This window comes from Leopardus geoffroyi, chromosome A2 (assembly GCF_018350155.1).
Source record: "Leopardus geoffroyi isolate Oge1 chromosome A2, O.geoffroyi_Oge1_pat1.0, whole genome shotgun sequence".
In the NCBI taxonomy this organism is placed as follows: Eukaryota; Metazoa; Chordata; class Mammalia; order Carnivora; family Felidae; genus Leopardus; species Leopardus geoffroyi.
In genome coordinates, this window is record NC_059331.1 from 131,586,575 (window position 1) to 131,601,974 (window position 15,400).

Here is a 15,400-nt window from a genome sequence, read left to right on the forward strand (position 1 = left end):
TTAAATTTCTTATACTGTAGTTGTCCAAAAATACTGATTATAATGTAAATATACAAAGTACTTAATATACTAGACAAGTGAGTTTTGGATACAGTTTTGGGAGCTAATTCTTTTAGAATTCTATATTTTAATTATTAAATGGGACCTAATCATTTTAGTTCTGTCACTGGGGTTGACGAAGCATGAGACCTTAGAGCTACTCTGAAAGGCCATTTGGTCTTTGAGACCAAAGCTAGTGGGAGTTCACGAGGAGTTCAGCATATGCCGGAAAAGCTGCCAACCTTGACCTCTGAGGGCAGTAACACATTTTATCTGCTATAGTCTTACAAATAAAGATCTTTTCACACTAAAAGTGCTTCTTTTCTAGTAGAAGAAACATTTATGGGTTTGAGGTACAAAGTTCAAAATAACCAACCTAGATAGGGGGAGAGAGACAAAACTCACTTGTATATTTGGAAGCATGAAGATAGATGAAAGAATGTAGCAATGTCATTGGGTATATCACTGTAGAATAGTACTTAGCGCCTCATTGGGATTCTAGTTACTGATTTCTTTGGGTTTAGTGCAGAAAACAGTAATAAGAGGCTTCAGGGGTGGGGTAACCTGTACACTAGAGAAGAGCCCAGATCCGTGAAGGTGTTCTTCCCAAACCAGGGCTCTTCCTCCCCGACCTTCTCAACAACTCCTGGGACATGTGATGCAGCTTCTTGTTGAAACCGTATTGTCTGGCCTGTAGAGTCGCTGTAGCTGCGGCAAGCGTGAGTCCCATCTCTCAGTTCTGGTGCAGAGGAAAACCGCCTCGGAATCCAGAACTGGAGTTTGCTGTTGCCACCTTCTTGTACTCCCAAGTAGGTCAGGATCCTGGAAAAAACGATTACAAGTAGTTACCGCCCGTAAATTTTCAATTTCGTATATGCATACTATTTTTAAATAAAAATTTTTATTAAAATGATGTATATACATAGTTGAATGGTACCTCAGGGATTGTAAGGGGGACAGTTAGCTCCCTGCTCCATCCTTTTCCATTTCACAGGGGCCGTTTCAGCCTTTGGTGTTTTTCCTAGGGCCTTGGTTTCAGATTTCTAAGTAATATGCTTATACTGTTACTAGTTTACTATGTTTAGACATCTGACAGCTTCCTATTTGATAGATGATTTTTCCTTTTTCCTTTTTTCTCATTCTGGTATTTTTCCATTAAATTGGCATCGTTCGATTATAGTGACCATATCTATGTTCATTCCTGAATGAGTTGCCTGTGCTTCCTTTCCATTCTCAACATTTTGTGTTGGTTTTACATTTACATCACATCACTAATTCTTCCGAAACAGTCCCAAATATGTAAAACTTTTTAAGATCAATTTTTCACAGGGTCAAAGCCCAACCGTATACTTGTTTCAGTCTAAACTAATTTCTCTCTTATCCATGTATATATACAACTGTTTCTGAGACTTCATCATCCTGGGATTTGTTTTCCTCTCTTGGGTTGGAGTCCACGTTTTCTGGACCCTGTGTCTTTGATCTTAGATTACTTGATAGAGAACACTTCCTTCAGTGAAGGAATGGGTGCCTAGAGGCTCAATTACTTTGAGACTACCGCATGCCTGAAAGGTAATATGGCTTGGTATATAAAATTCTAGGTAGAAAATCAAATTCAGAATTTTGAAGACCTCGCTCTGTTGTAATAAAACTGTTGTGATGTGCAATTTTTATTTCTTCGTTTTGTTATTGGAGGCACTTTAGAGTTGTAAAATCCAGCGATAACTGCTTCGGTGGGCCCTGACCCTGCCCAGCCCCCCTCACCTACCCTCTGCCGCCCCCCCCCCCCCAAAACCCACACATACACACTTTGTCCTGGAACTCCATGAAATAACTAGAACCGCTGAATTGAGCCTCTGGCTTTATTTCTTAAATCATTTATTGGGGGGGGGGGGTAGATTTCTATAACGCAGTTTTTCAATCTTTATGAAATCACCTGCCTGGATTTAGCTCCATACTTCATTCTTGCCTCCAATTCCTAAGCCCGCCTGAGTTCTGCCTTTCTACACACGCGGGACCACTCTCTACACATGCGGGTAACGACCACTCTCTTTTCCGTATTCAATACATTTGTTGGAATCTTGTTCAGTATTATTTCTTCCAATTTTCATTCTTGTGGTTTTCTAATTTTAATTCCTATTCTGCCTTTTTAATGGGGTTTTAGGAGGAAGAAGAGAGAAATGAGTTAATCTGTATATTAAATTTATGGATGGGTACATCTTCATGAAATTTATGGATAGTTGCTAGACAAGGATTACTGGGGCTTCAATGTATAAAAATAATTGAGTTTTCTCAAAAGTAGCAAAATGGTATATGATAGTTCGTATCATATGAACCAGTTCATTCCTTGGTTCTTGATTGATTCTTGCTGGTTTAAAGGAATTTAAAATGGTCCCTGCCTACTCAGTTCTTAATGTTTTGAGGCTCAAGCATTAATTTTGAAGCAACCAGCATCCATGATTTAAGGCTGTGATGGCATTTACTGAATTTCCTGGGAGTTGAATCTAGATATGGTAAAATAAAGTGTTTGAAATAAAAATCAAGAAATACTTAAAAGTGCCCCCAGATTATTTCAGGTGAGAATACCTATTTTCTTCTTATGACTGAACTCTTCTTGATGTGATCTTTCAAGTACGTAATAAATAAAATGAGGTATGTATGTCATCTTTCTTTGCTTTCACGTGCTTCTCCAGAAGTCTAATTAATCGCAAGCTGTAAGAACTTTTCATCCCTTTCCCTGGTGTAAAATATGGTTGAATTCAGACTTTGGGGTAAGGAATTGCTTAGGCTACATTTTCCTCATCCCTGAAGGGGGACTGATAGGGTTGTAAGGTTACAGAAGTGAGAAAAACATACATAGTACATATTCAAAATGAGTCTGCTGTTTCTTCAGAGGTTTGATGGTTTGAGACTGATCAGGTAGCTAGGAGATTTATAAACAGGCTGATAATATAACAGCAAACAAACATTTTCATTTTTCAAGAAATTTGGCATAGCTTTTTAATGTATAATGTACCTCTGAGGAGACAGTTACTAGTTATATTGCTTCCTCCGTGAACTGGTCCCCTGGTACAGATGAAGTTTAAGGAAATGGCATTCCTTTCCCCTAAATGTAGACCGAGGTCCATACTAAATATAAATGTAAAGAAAGTTCCGTGAAGCAAACATTTTCTGATTGACGTACAAACTGTTTCAAAGATCCATAGATGTGTCCATCTAGATGTGCAATGGAAGGTAGGTTTGGAAAGGACTGCGTATCTGATTACTGCCCAGCCCTTAGTGTCCTGCCAGGATAGTTTGTCCCTGTAGCCTGCGGATGGGACTCACAGGATGGCCGTCCTCACTGTAGCTCCTCTCGTGTACACCAGAGGGCAGACGCTCCTTGGCGTGCCTGTGAGGGAACCCCATGAGAGAAAGTCTGGCATTTCTGAGAAAGCGGATGCATAAAAACTCAGAATAAATAAAGGCTTTGAGTAGAAAGGGAAGTTGATGAGACACAGTGCTTCTCTCTTCTGCAGCGGGTCTGTAGCCATACAATCTCCCACTCGCAATCTTTTTTTGTAGCTTCTGGAAGCACTCGGAGTTCTCTGACGTGCCATCATCCCAGTTAGTATCACAACCTTTCTCTGTCGCTCTTTATTGCAGTCCTCTGGTTGGTCTGGAGTCCTGTCAGAATGGCAGCTCCGGTCCGCTACTGGATATTTATATATGGGAGCATACCGTGGCAGAAGTGCTAGAAATGTGTCCGCTTACCCGGTCCCATCAGCCAAATAAGGACATTAACTTCGGTCCAATAACAACCTCAACAGTTACCAATTGAATCAAGGCATGGTGGCTTTTTCTTTTTAAAGCATAGTTTCAGTAATATAGTCACTAAAAACCTTAGACATTGCATAAAAAGTATTTGGAAATCTTACACTGCTTGGCTAAATTAACACTAAATATAGACCAACATCATGCCGGGGTTTATGGGCCTTGTAGGAGAACCCGTTCGCTGAAGGAAGGCAAAGACAGGACTACAGAATTCATAGAAAGTTTTACTGTAGTTGCTTCTGAATAGTATTTTTTTTTTCTTTCTTTTCTTTTCTGGTAACCTAGCAGTCAAAGCTCACATTTTTTGTAAGTAATTTGCATGCTATTACTCTACCGACACCGAATTATGATTCTTGAGGCTGGGATGTTTTTTGTTGCATGTGCTCTGTGCTTTAAACTTTTGATAGAAATGATTTAGACTTGATTTAAAAAATTAATTCCTGAATGTGAAGAGGCACTGACTCTGAAATGGAATTAAAGAACAAATTACCATGACTCACTCAATAAAGCTTCCTATTAGCTTTGAATTAAACCCTGTTATAACAATTTGGATTTTGTGGCAAGCAATACCGGTGTGTCATTTCTGTGCTTTGATATCGAGCACCCAGGGGAAAAAATAAAGAGCAAAGCAATTTTTCATAGACAACTATTTTGTCGGAATATTTATTTGTAGCTGGTCAAAGAATTCTTAAATGATAAAAAGAGCTGTGAGCATGATCTAAGCTGGAGGAAAATGAAATTACTTACGTGTTTCAGTGCAAGGGATTAGAAAAGGCTCCGTTAAAAGGATACTGCTTTGGTCAATCTTAGAATAGTGAGCAAATTTGCACACCAGAGTTAGGGAGGAGGGTTGAGCTACTGTGATGCAGAATTTAGTAACACTTTGGCTTCTCCAGCCTTGCTGGTTGTTCCCAGGTGCCCTTATATGGAGATGCCAGAGATAGCAACAACTGGTGTCAACAACAGTGGGTCCTGGCTTCAGGGCCATGTGATCCTGGATCCATTTACTCACGGAGTCATTTATAGGCTCTTGGTGGCCATGAACCACAGACACCCAATCCCATTTTCTTTGCTAGTTATTTTTCATTTGCATGTTGTAGTTCATTTACAAGTACATGAAAATGGCACCTATTTATATTATGACTTTACCCTGAGGAAGAAATTTACTTTCAGGGCACGTCATAGCTTACTCTAAGTTGTTGCCTCAGTGATTTTGGATTTGTTGTTGCACTGAATCACCTTTTTCAGTGAGTAGCAAGGCTAATCAGTTGGAGATTTAATTAGCTGCGCTGCTCCTAGGTTAGTGTTTGTGGCTAAGATTTTCTAGTTGTTCCTCCACTTTGTAACTGTTGATTAAGCTCCAGTATGAGATTTGAGCAATAGCAATTCCATTCCTAAAGGGGAAGCTAAGGCTTAAGGACATTGAGTCAGAGATCCAAAAATGAACCACGTGCCAGTCACCACACCTAAAATAGAAGCCATGGCTGGAATGATGATTCTATGATGTGACATACAAACCTTTATTGCTCATCAAATATTAGTACTCGGGATAATAAAGTATAAGAGATGATAAAATACAAAGCATTTCTGGAAGAGTAGAATCTGTGACCATGCATCAGTCATTACTTATGACTTTATCTGTGAAAGGATAAGACTTGATTGATCTCTAAGACTCCTTTATTTTATATGCTGCTGCTGCTTTTTAAAAAATGATCACTTCATGTCATTCCCTTAGGACTATTCCATGAAGTATATTTGGAATTCAGTAATATCAATATCAATGCTTCAGTAATGTCTAATCTAAAATACTCTGAGAATTACATATTTTTGTTAATTAAAATTTCAGGATACCTGGAGCACCTTGTTTAGTTATTAGCTTTGACTGATAAAAAGTTTAATTAGTCCATGTTTTTCTTAGCGTTTCAGGAGCATATTTTTTTACAAGTACTAGTGGGTTTTAGGTATGACTGGGGAATTCCTGGTTTTTAATGTTTCAGGATGCAGTTTACCCTGTTTAGTAAATGGCTGATCCTTTTTCAGATCTGTAGGTGTTCGCAACTTTTTTTTTTTCTGAATTTGTTTTCTCCTAACTCTTTCTTCATTTTGCAACTGCTATTAAAGGAAAGATTTTTAATGTTAACAGGAAGTAAACAGTGTGTTGCTTCATATAAATGAAGGCACAAAGTTTATTGACTTTACCAGAGTCCAGATAGATATCACATGAGGATTTTTATCCTCTGTTTCTTTCTGTCATTGCATTTATTATTAACTGCCTCAAATTCTTTTGTAAATGGTGAGCTTCAAATCGTAAATAAAATATTTTAGTTGTTCCAACTTAACGTAAGTCATGGCTTATACATTTGACACTGAGTATTTGAAGAATAGGATTGGTGCCCACCCTGAGGAGTTCTCAGTCAACCAGGAAAGCCAAAGATGTAAGCAGTAAATGTTGTAAAATAGAATGTGTGTTCTGATGGAAAAAGGTACCGCATCCGGCAAAAGCACAAAGGAAAGGCAGGTTGATTCTTCGAGAGATGAGGTTTGAGCCAAGTCTTGAAAGAGGGTTAGGGAGGCACCTGCGTGGCTCAGGTGGTTAAGTGTCTGACCTCAGCTCAGGTCATGATCTCGCGGTCCATGAGTTCGAGCTCTGCATCAGGCTCTGTGCTGACAGCTTGAAGCCTGGAGCCTGCTTTGGATTCTGTGTCTCCCTCTCTCTCTGCCTCTCCCCCACTCAGGCTCTGTCTCTCAAAAATGAATAAGCATTAAAAAATAAAAGAAGAAGAGGGTGAGGGAGGGATGTGGAGAGGAAAGGAAAGACACAGTGAACTCTGAAGCAAGAGGTCTGCTTCCGGCTAGCTCTGCCTCTAAGTAAATGTATGGTGTTGGGCATTCACCAGCTGAGCATCCATTCCTCCTCTGTGGGAAGGAGGGGGCCAGACTAGAGCGTGTCTACAGTCCCTTTCACATCAAAAAGTCCCGATGTCACCACTGGACTCATTTTATGAAGAGAGATCACCATGAAAGAGACAGTTTTGATGGTAATTTGAATTTGTCTTCCTAGAGCCCTTTATTTCATGTAATTAAAAGGGCACACGTTCTCTGTTGTGCTAGAAGAGACCTAATAAAACAGACTTTATAAATAAACCCATTGGGGCTTTTCAGGTTTGCTGGAAGTGCTGTCATCAGAAAATATTACCTTAAATGTCAACCTCAGTTTTAAAATTCTTTACTATGGAAGTGGCCTCAATCTAAGGAAATTCGGAAGAAAGAGCCCTCAGACGTCCCAGAGTTTAGCCTCCAACCCGCTGCACGGTTCCTCTTTATAGCACCCTAGCCTGCGAAGATTTTTGTCTTGAGGACTGTCTAGATGCTGGCAGAGCATCTAATGGCTAAAGAATGCATGTAAGGTGGAGACTCATCTATACCATATTGAGCGAGAATGTAAAAATCGCAGTTATGTTTTAAAGCCTCATGCAATTAGGATGGTTTGCGGTAATATTCTCTTGCCCTCTCACAATCTGTCTTTGGGCCACAGGCTGACTAGCTTAGTTTTACCTTTCCATATGTTTATACATAGTTTTCTTGTCCAAAGGATTTGAGGCATCTCACCAGAATATAAACAATGTGATAAAAGAAAACTATTTTATTTTTTCAATTTTTATTCATTTTTTGAAAGAGAGAGAGACAGAGACAGAGAATAAGTGGGGGAGAGGCAGAGAGAGGGAGACACAGAATCTGAAGCAGGCTCCAGGCTCTGAGCTGTCAACACAGAGCCCGACACGGGGCTGGAACCCATGAACTGTGAGATCATGACCTGAGCTGAAGTCAGATGTTTAACTGACTGAGCCACCCAGGTGCCCCTAATTTTGTAATTTATTTCAAAATAGTTTCCTTGCGGCACCTCAGTGAGCTTGGGCAGCTCAATCAGTTAAGCAACGTACTTCAGCCGGAGTCACGATTTCATGGTTTCACTCTTCATGAGTTTGAGCCCCGAATCGGGCTCCACTCTGTCCGCACAGAGCTTTCTTAGGTTTCTCTCTCTCCATTCTCTGCCCCTCTCCAACTCATGCTCATGTGCTCTCTCTCTCTCTCTCAAAATGAATAAATAAAAACTTAAAAAAGTTAATGAAATAAAATAAATTACAAAATTAAAAAGCAGGCTCAGGGAAAATAGCGAGAATTAAGAAATCTGAGGAGAAGGAAAGAGGATATTCAGATAAACAGGGTATAAAAGGCTCAAATTGGGTGTCACAATTGAGTCTGAGCTTCCTGGCAAGCCAAGCAAAAAGAATAGGGACAACGTTGTCCCCAAAGGGAAATATTTTCTTCTGGACAAGCACAGCTTTTCTAGACCTTCAGCTGGAAATAATGCATGTGGGTGGTTCTTTCCGTGCTGTCCAGCTTCCTGTGGCCTCTGATTCTTGTGCAATGGGGCTCCCAGAGCCGGCCTTCTGTTTAGTGTCAGTGTTTTCTTCCAGGAACTATGAATCATTCCCAGGACACCAGCTCTCGAGGCATGCCTGAAGATCGAAAGCTTTATATTGTGGATTCCATAAATGACTTAAACAGACTGACCCTCTGTCCTGCTGGCTCACAGCATCTGCTCCGTATGTGTGCCTCCCAGGCTTTCTGGCTCTTCCTGGCTTCTGGGCCCCCTAAAAATAGTAAAGGCTAATCTGGACCTGTGGGTGTGGTGGGTGGCAGGGTGGGCATTAGGAACAGCTCAGTGCTGGAAATGCTTTTTATTATTAGTCAACTTTTGTGTTAGTTCTCTTAATATTTGACAGGCTTATGGGCTTTCTTGGGTCCTAAGCAAGATTTGGAATGTGTCTTCAAGAGTTCTGAGAAGTTTCTGTGGAGTGTTTCTCCCTGGAAAGGGCAGGGAAACTGCAGTGCTGGTCTTCCAAGAAGTTTGCTCATCCCTCTTGGCTGCTGTCGTGCCTTCCAGAGACCACGGCCAGGTCACGGTGGTGCTCACTTTCCTGGAGAAATCTTACTTTGTAGTGCATTGCTGAGAAAATACTCCACACATTCATCCAGATTTCAAGAAGTCATTAAATTTTGGGGGGGCATGAAGTCAACTTCATTTTCTACTTAAAAATCACAAATGGTCCCAATTAAAGGGTTAAAAAGGGAGGAGAAAGGCAAAACAAAAATCCTCTAAATACTAAATGTGTACTTTGTTCCCTAAATATTGTGAACGAGCTCTCTCAGATCATTCTGAGCCCCATTTTTCCAGCTTCAACTCTGACTTTCAAACACAGGCCTTAATTTTCTACTAGTCGTTTGTTCCATTCCCATTCTAAACTCAGGTAATTCCAAATTTAAATCTATTATTCCCCTTCTAAATCCTAACTGAGGTCTTGCTTTTTTCTTCATTTTAATGGGTTCAGACTTTCATCTGCTTCTACTGCAGTCAAGTCTCCGCAGGAATAGGTATTTGGGTACCAGCTTATGCCATTGCTTTGATTAGGAAGCAAAAGTTGTTGCGGGGTGACACATGATGTATTTACACGGCCCAGGACCTAAGCCACCCACCTAGCTATTATCAAGTAGCACAGTGTGTGGGACCGATGCAAAGTAGGAGAGAATACAGAAAGGAAGTTAATGGTCTCCATGACCCCAAGTTCCTATAGTGCTTATTTAATTTAATTTGGGTGTTCCTAGGCAAACAGGCCTTACAAAATGATAGCCAAATGCAGACACTTCATGCTTTAGCTGCTTTATAAGCATAGTTGCAGTCTCAGTGTAACTGCAGAACATTTAAAAGAATCTTGTTTGCCAAGCAGGTTTATCCCAAAGACAGCTCTGAGAAACCCAGATACATCGGGGCCATTTTTCTATTTAAATGGATGTCAGCTTAACTTCCTCCTATGGTGAAAGGCATTTCTGGGAGATACCCTAGAGCATTCAACCTTCCACTCAGCATAGGTGTCCCAGCCAGCTGTATTTTACTCCCCTGTCACTTCAGAGAAGAGGGCAGTACAGTCTCCATTACTCTGAAAGCTTAACACACATATCCTCCCCCACCCATCCAAAGAAAACCCACGTCCTGCCTCTTCAGTATTAACACCATCTTCAAAGAACTTTCCAAGGAGAGTGCTAAACCCTGCTTATTTTTTTGACTACCAAGGATGAAGAAGGTAAAAAATTCACAAAGAGCGCCAAAGACATAAGTCCAAAGACATTCCTATGACATAAGTCACTTTCCAGGGTGATCACAGGGAAAAACGGGTGTATCCCTTACTCGGGTCTTTAATAGTGGGGGACTTTTCAGTTCTGCTGGCAAGGTGGGTCCTGAGGAGTTTTTGTCATAGGTATTTTTGTTTGTTTCATGTTAGCTCTCCAGGAGAAAATCCCAGACGTTGGCACTAACTCAGGAAACGGAAGTCACAGTCTATTTTTTATGGGGTTGATAATCGTGCTGATTGTCAGTCTGGCACTGGTTTCCTTCGTGATCTTTCTAATAGGTAAGTACCACTGACACGTTCTCGTTTCTTAAATGCTCTTACTTTGTTGCTGGTTGTTTAACTTTGCTCCTGTGAGGAGTCCGTGCTTTTCGGCAATCACTGCTACACTGGAAAGACAGACGGCAAGTGCCTGACCCTGTGATTCTGGGGACGTTAAGCCCACAGTGCCACAAGTTCACGAACAAGGACATTAAATATTTCTATAATTTTCTTTTCTTTTCTTTTTTAAAGCTTATTTATTTATTTTTAGAGAGTGAGAGTGAGAGAGCGAGCAAACGCAAGCACATTAGTGGGGGAGGGGCAGAGAGAGAGGGAGAGATAGGATCCCAGGCTGACAAAGCAGAGCCTGACATGAGATCACCACCTAGGCCAAAATCAAGGGTCAGATGCTGAACTGACTGAGCCACCCAGGCGTCTCTATAACTGTCCTTTCTTACTTGGGAGTCCCTGGCTGTCAAATGTTGATTCTAGTTTTTCTTAATCCAGTACGTAATTGCTCCATTAATTCAGGTCTCTACCATAGAGTCACATTCAGGTTTCAAACTCCTTCCCAGGTTTTCTCACTTCCCAGAAATCTACTGGAAGCACTGAGGGCTTGTGCAAGGTCCCAGAGTCTGTGTTGGGGAGGTGATGAGGCCGCTTCTTTCCTGTTTGACACTCCCCTGGGCTGTATGACGAACTGCCCTCCCTGCTCTCAGCCTGGGCCTGACCTCTGCCATTGAGTGGTGGCTGGGCTGTCCCACATGGCGAGACCCCCCAGGCCTCAGGGCTACTCTCCTCTCTGCTTTGGCAGGGGCAGGGTGCTGTCCTTTCCTTCTGTGGGTTGCCCTCTCCCCTCAAGCCCATCAGTTCTCTCTTTCAGCTAACCTCTGTGGGCCATTATCTGGATTTATTTCAGCTTCCTGCTGCCCTGAACCAAGCCTTTTCCCCTGGGTCCTGAGAACCATCATTTATTTCTTCTGCCCTTTCCTGCTTTGCAGGCCCTGTAGCCTTCAAAAATCTTCAATGAGAAGTGGAGCCCATGTCTTTGGGAGGCCTTTAATTTAAATTCATTCAGGATTAAAGGAGGTAGTGGTGGTGATGATGGGGGGAGACAGGTGGGCAGGGGGTGTGGCTCTTTTACAGCCTCAGACCCCTTCTCTTCCCCAAACTCCCTTCTCCTTCTGGCTTTTTATGTAGCCTGGGGTCGGGGCAGGTGGGGAGGTGGGATATTTAACTGCTTCTCTCTGGCCCAGTCCATGCCCTCTCCAACTTAAAAGCTTCAATGGGAACTATCCTTACAATAATGGTGCCCTTGTCTCTGTCCATTGGATGTGGGTTGTTCCTGAATCTTCAGGGCCAGAAAAAGCCCATGCATTACTCTGAATTCTGAAATGTTATACCAACAAAAATTAATGCTCCAAATATCATTCTGCCACACCCATCTGGGGTAATGACTGAGTTAAACTAGCAGGAAATTTTAGATATCCCTATCGGCAGGAGAGCCACCCAAAGGAACTTCTCTCTTCTGTGGAGCGACGGGTAATGAGGTTAAAGGTAATGATGATAAGAAGTGCTATATATCGAGCACTCATTTTCCCAGGCACTGTGCTAAGTAACACTTGATGTCTGTTTGCTCACAACCTCGTAACAACTCTAGGTCGTACAATCTACTATTATTCTGGTTTTACCGATGCTGACACTGAGGCTTCGGTTAATCACCGTGCCTGAGGTCCACAACTAATAAGTGCCGAAACAGGGCCCAAAGACACTCCTGCCTGACTTCAAAGAGCATGCACTTTATTACTGTCATTATACCCCTCTTGTATAAATATGATTTATGTTATATTTGCTGCTGGTGTTTTATGTTGAGAGCAAAGTCATACGAAGAAACAGAAAGAAGATATGAACAAAGAAGAATGTCTTTTTTTAAATTTTTATTTTTTAACGTTTTGTTTATTTTTGAGACAGGGAGAGACAGAGCATGAACAGGGGAGGGTCAGAGAGAGGGAGACACAGAATCTGAAACAGGCTCCAGGCTCTGAGCTGTCAGCACAGAGCCCGACGAGGGGCTCGAACTCACGGACCGTGAGATCATGACCTGAGCTGAAGTTGGCCGCTCAACCGACTGAGCCACCCAGGCGCCCCAAGAAGAATGTCTTTCTTTGGGCTATTGCTCTGTGCCAGATACATAAATTCATTATCTTACATCTTTACCTCTTAAGATAGTATTTAGTATTTCTATTTTATTGACGCGAGACTAAGACCTAGAAATGTACCTCTCCATGTGTACCCTGCTAATCAGAGGCAGAACCAAGATTCAAATCCTGACCTGTCTGGCTCCAAAGCTTCCCTGCCCTCCATTGCCTATGTTGAAGAAATAAAACAAGGACTTCCTGTGGTTTTCAGACAAACCTTAACTCAACCTCAGAGTGGAGTTGGCACAGGCCTCTGGAAATGAACTTGGCCTGTGCTCATCTTTAACAAAGAAACCATTTTGCTCTCAGTGGGATTTAGTGCAAATCTGTAGTCTTTTCACTGACGTGAAAGAACCTGTATTTTTTATAACTGGTATTTTTATGTAAGAGGGAAAAGACTTATTTTATACTTGATTACATTCTTATTAAACCTTTGGACCTTATGTTTTTGTCATAATCTCTGTCCTAAAAAGGAATAATGGGCTACAAGAGTAGATTACTATACATGCCTCTGGTAACAAATTCTAGTGGCCAAGCAGTCTATTCCAGAGAATACTAGGTTCCTGGGATGTTGTTGTTGCCTGAGGGAAGAAGGATTCTATGGTCAAATGAGTTTGATAATTGCTGAGTTAGATAATGCTCAAATTGTTTTTTTTTTTTTTTACTTCTTGTGAGTTTCCAAGAGGCAGGTCAGTGCAAAATTTTTCTCTAACATTTTTGCACATGGAACTCTTTTTCTTTTTTGGAATTTGGGATCAGTGTATCCTGGAACACACTCAAGCCAGCCCGGCTGCTGCTTCCTTCTCTGTTTGACTTATGTTCTACTAGGAGTTTCCCAAGAGGGGAAAGGATATTATGTGTTGTGAATTTACTTCAGTTTCACATTTTTCCCCAGAAGCAAGTGATTTTTCTGCCTGGCTCTGTAGTTAATCTCAATTAAGATCCTTCCTTCATGTCTTAGACCATAATTCATCCAGCATAGTTTTGCAGACATGGGGAAGAAGCAGCTTCTGGGCAACCATTTGTCCCAAGTCTGGAAGGGGAAGCTCTTCTATCTAGTTTACTTTCCCACATTAGTTTATCCACTAAGCCTCGTGGCATGCTACCAGCAACATTAGTTGGGGGAAAAAAACTTGCTTAAAATGGAAATAATAAGAAGCTCAAATATTAAGTACGGATTTTTTTGCTGCATTTCCTGGAAATTTTAACCTCTGATGAGTATGGAGTAACCTCCATAGCTTACTTTATTGCCAAGAGTTCTGTTTATTTTGAAAATATAGTCTCTGTTCTTAGGATGGTCCGAGGGGAATTACTACATGTTCATTTATGGGCTGGTAATTCAGAACCAGCAGAGCTATGTCAAAATAGGCTGAAACCCAGAAAACCTCATTTCCCAATGAGGAGCCAAAAACCTCTGGAGAAGAGCGCTCTAAGAAGACGATGTAACAATCACTTCTCTGATATGCTCCCAATGAGATTAGCTGGTGGTTTCCTTTGGTGGCTCACAGTGAAGTTTCTCAGCCAAAATCTGTGTGGAGCTGCCAAAGGTAGTCGAGGCTGGGCCCAATAAATTGTAAAAGTAATGCACTTTGGTAGACAGCTTTAGTCTTCAGGCTTGTGGGCTGCGTGGGTTATTGGAGCAGGGGACTTGCCAAGGGGGCCTTTCAGCACTTGGCTAAGCACCAACACAAGGCACTAGCGGGTCCCGACGGAACACACTGGCTATCAATGTAACACAGTCTGTTTTCTGTTTTGAAGTTCAAACTGGAAACAAGATGGATGATGTGTCGAGAAGACTAACAGCTGAGGGAAAGGACATAGACGATCTTAAGAAAATCAACAGCATGATTGTAAAGCGACTCAATCAACTGGACGCGGAACAGAACTAAAGAAATGAGCATCTAAAAGCAGCCGCCAGCACCTGAGCTTCGCGCTTTATTGGGTGTGCACGGGCTTATGAACTGAGCATGCGCACTTCTGCAGGCAACAGACAATCTGGTTAGTGATCCCAACCCTGGGGCCAAGTTAATGCTGTAGGGTTGGGAGCGACTCCAAGGCAAAGGGGTTTGGGGATAGCAACCAGAAAAAGGGCTCGTTATATGCTGTGTCCTTTTGCTTTATTGGGGTTAAGGGTGGCTATTATGGAGGAGAACCAATAGTAAGCCAGAGAATTTGGCTCTGTACATACAACTTCTCTTACAAAAGGAGCTTTCATCACCAGAACAAGTTCCCTGTGCCAGTGAGGTTCATGGTGCCTCGTGCATCTTTATGAATTCCTGTGACAGCCTCATGGTTTCATTGAAGTATTTGTTTTCAAGGGAACCAGGTGTTAACTCTTTTCAATAAAAGAAAATTTGCTCAGATGATTAGACTTTGACTCTTATTTCCCCAGGGACAGGGGGTGGGTGGATTTCAGAGCTAGTTGCCTTCTGGTATTCGCTAGCAGTAGTTATATGTGTAATGGTAGGGTGGGGGTCAAAAGAGAGAGACTAATGTATTCAACTAATGTTTATTGAGCTCTTACTGTGTGCAAACCATCTACTTTAGAAGAACTTCTGTTCGATTTGCGAACAAACAGAATGTATTGTTATATATAAATTATATAAGCTTAGTTGGCTTCCTTTCTCATGAAAAAAAAATTCCTTCAATGTTCTGCTGATTAATTTTGAAGAAACCTGATAGGTTTGTGGTCGTTACTAAACTATAGTAGGAAATTGTATATTTGGAATATTTGGAACCTGCTCTGTTTTAGCACAAAAGGTAATGTATACAGTTTATGATCTAAGACATGGTGTGATATAAATAAGCTTAAAAAAGTAAATGAATCTTGGGACCCCTGGGTGGCTCAGTAAGTTAAGCATCTGACTCTTGATTTTGGCTCAGGTCATGATTCCAGGGTCTTGA

General features: G+C 41.5%; 1 protein-coding gene across 1 annotated transcript; it reads left to right on the forward strand.

Annotated features, from left to right (window-relative positions):
* Positions 1–38: 38 nt before the first annotated feature.
* LSMEM1 (leucine rich single-pass membrane protein 1) lies at positions 39–14,865 on the forward strand. The gene is made up of 4 exons (XM_045495362.1): positions 39–4,155; positions 8,328–8,456; positions 10,191–10,319; positions 14,255–14,865. Exons 2-4 carry the CDS (start codon positions 8,333–8,335, stop codon positions 14,383–14,385), a joined length of 384 nt encoding a protein of 127 aa, XP_045351318.1. The 5' UTR covers positions 39–4,155; positions 8,328–8,332; the 3' UTR covers positions 14,386–14,865.
* Positions 14,866–15,400: the final 535 nt, after the last annotated feature.

Coding starts and splice junctions, on each gene's coding strand:
- LSMEM1 (XM_045495362.1), top strand. CDS start 8,333: ATGAATCATTCCCAGGACACCAGCTCTCGAGGCATGCCTGAAGATCGA. Junction 8,457..10,190: donor TGGCTCACAGCATCTGCTCC/GTATGTGTGCCT, acceptor GTTTCATGTTAG/CTCTCCAGGAGAAAATCCCA. Junction 10,320..14,254: donor CTTCGTGATCTTTCTAATAG/GTAAGTACCACT, acceptor TCTGTTTTGAAG/TTCAAACTGGAAACAAGATG.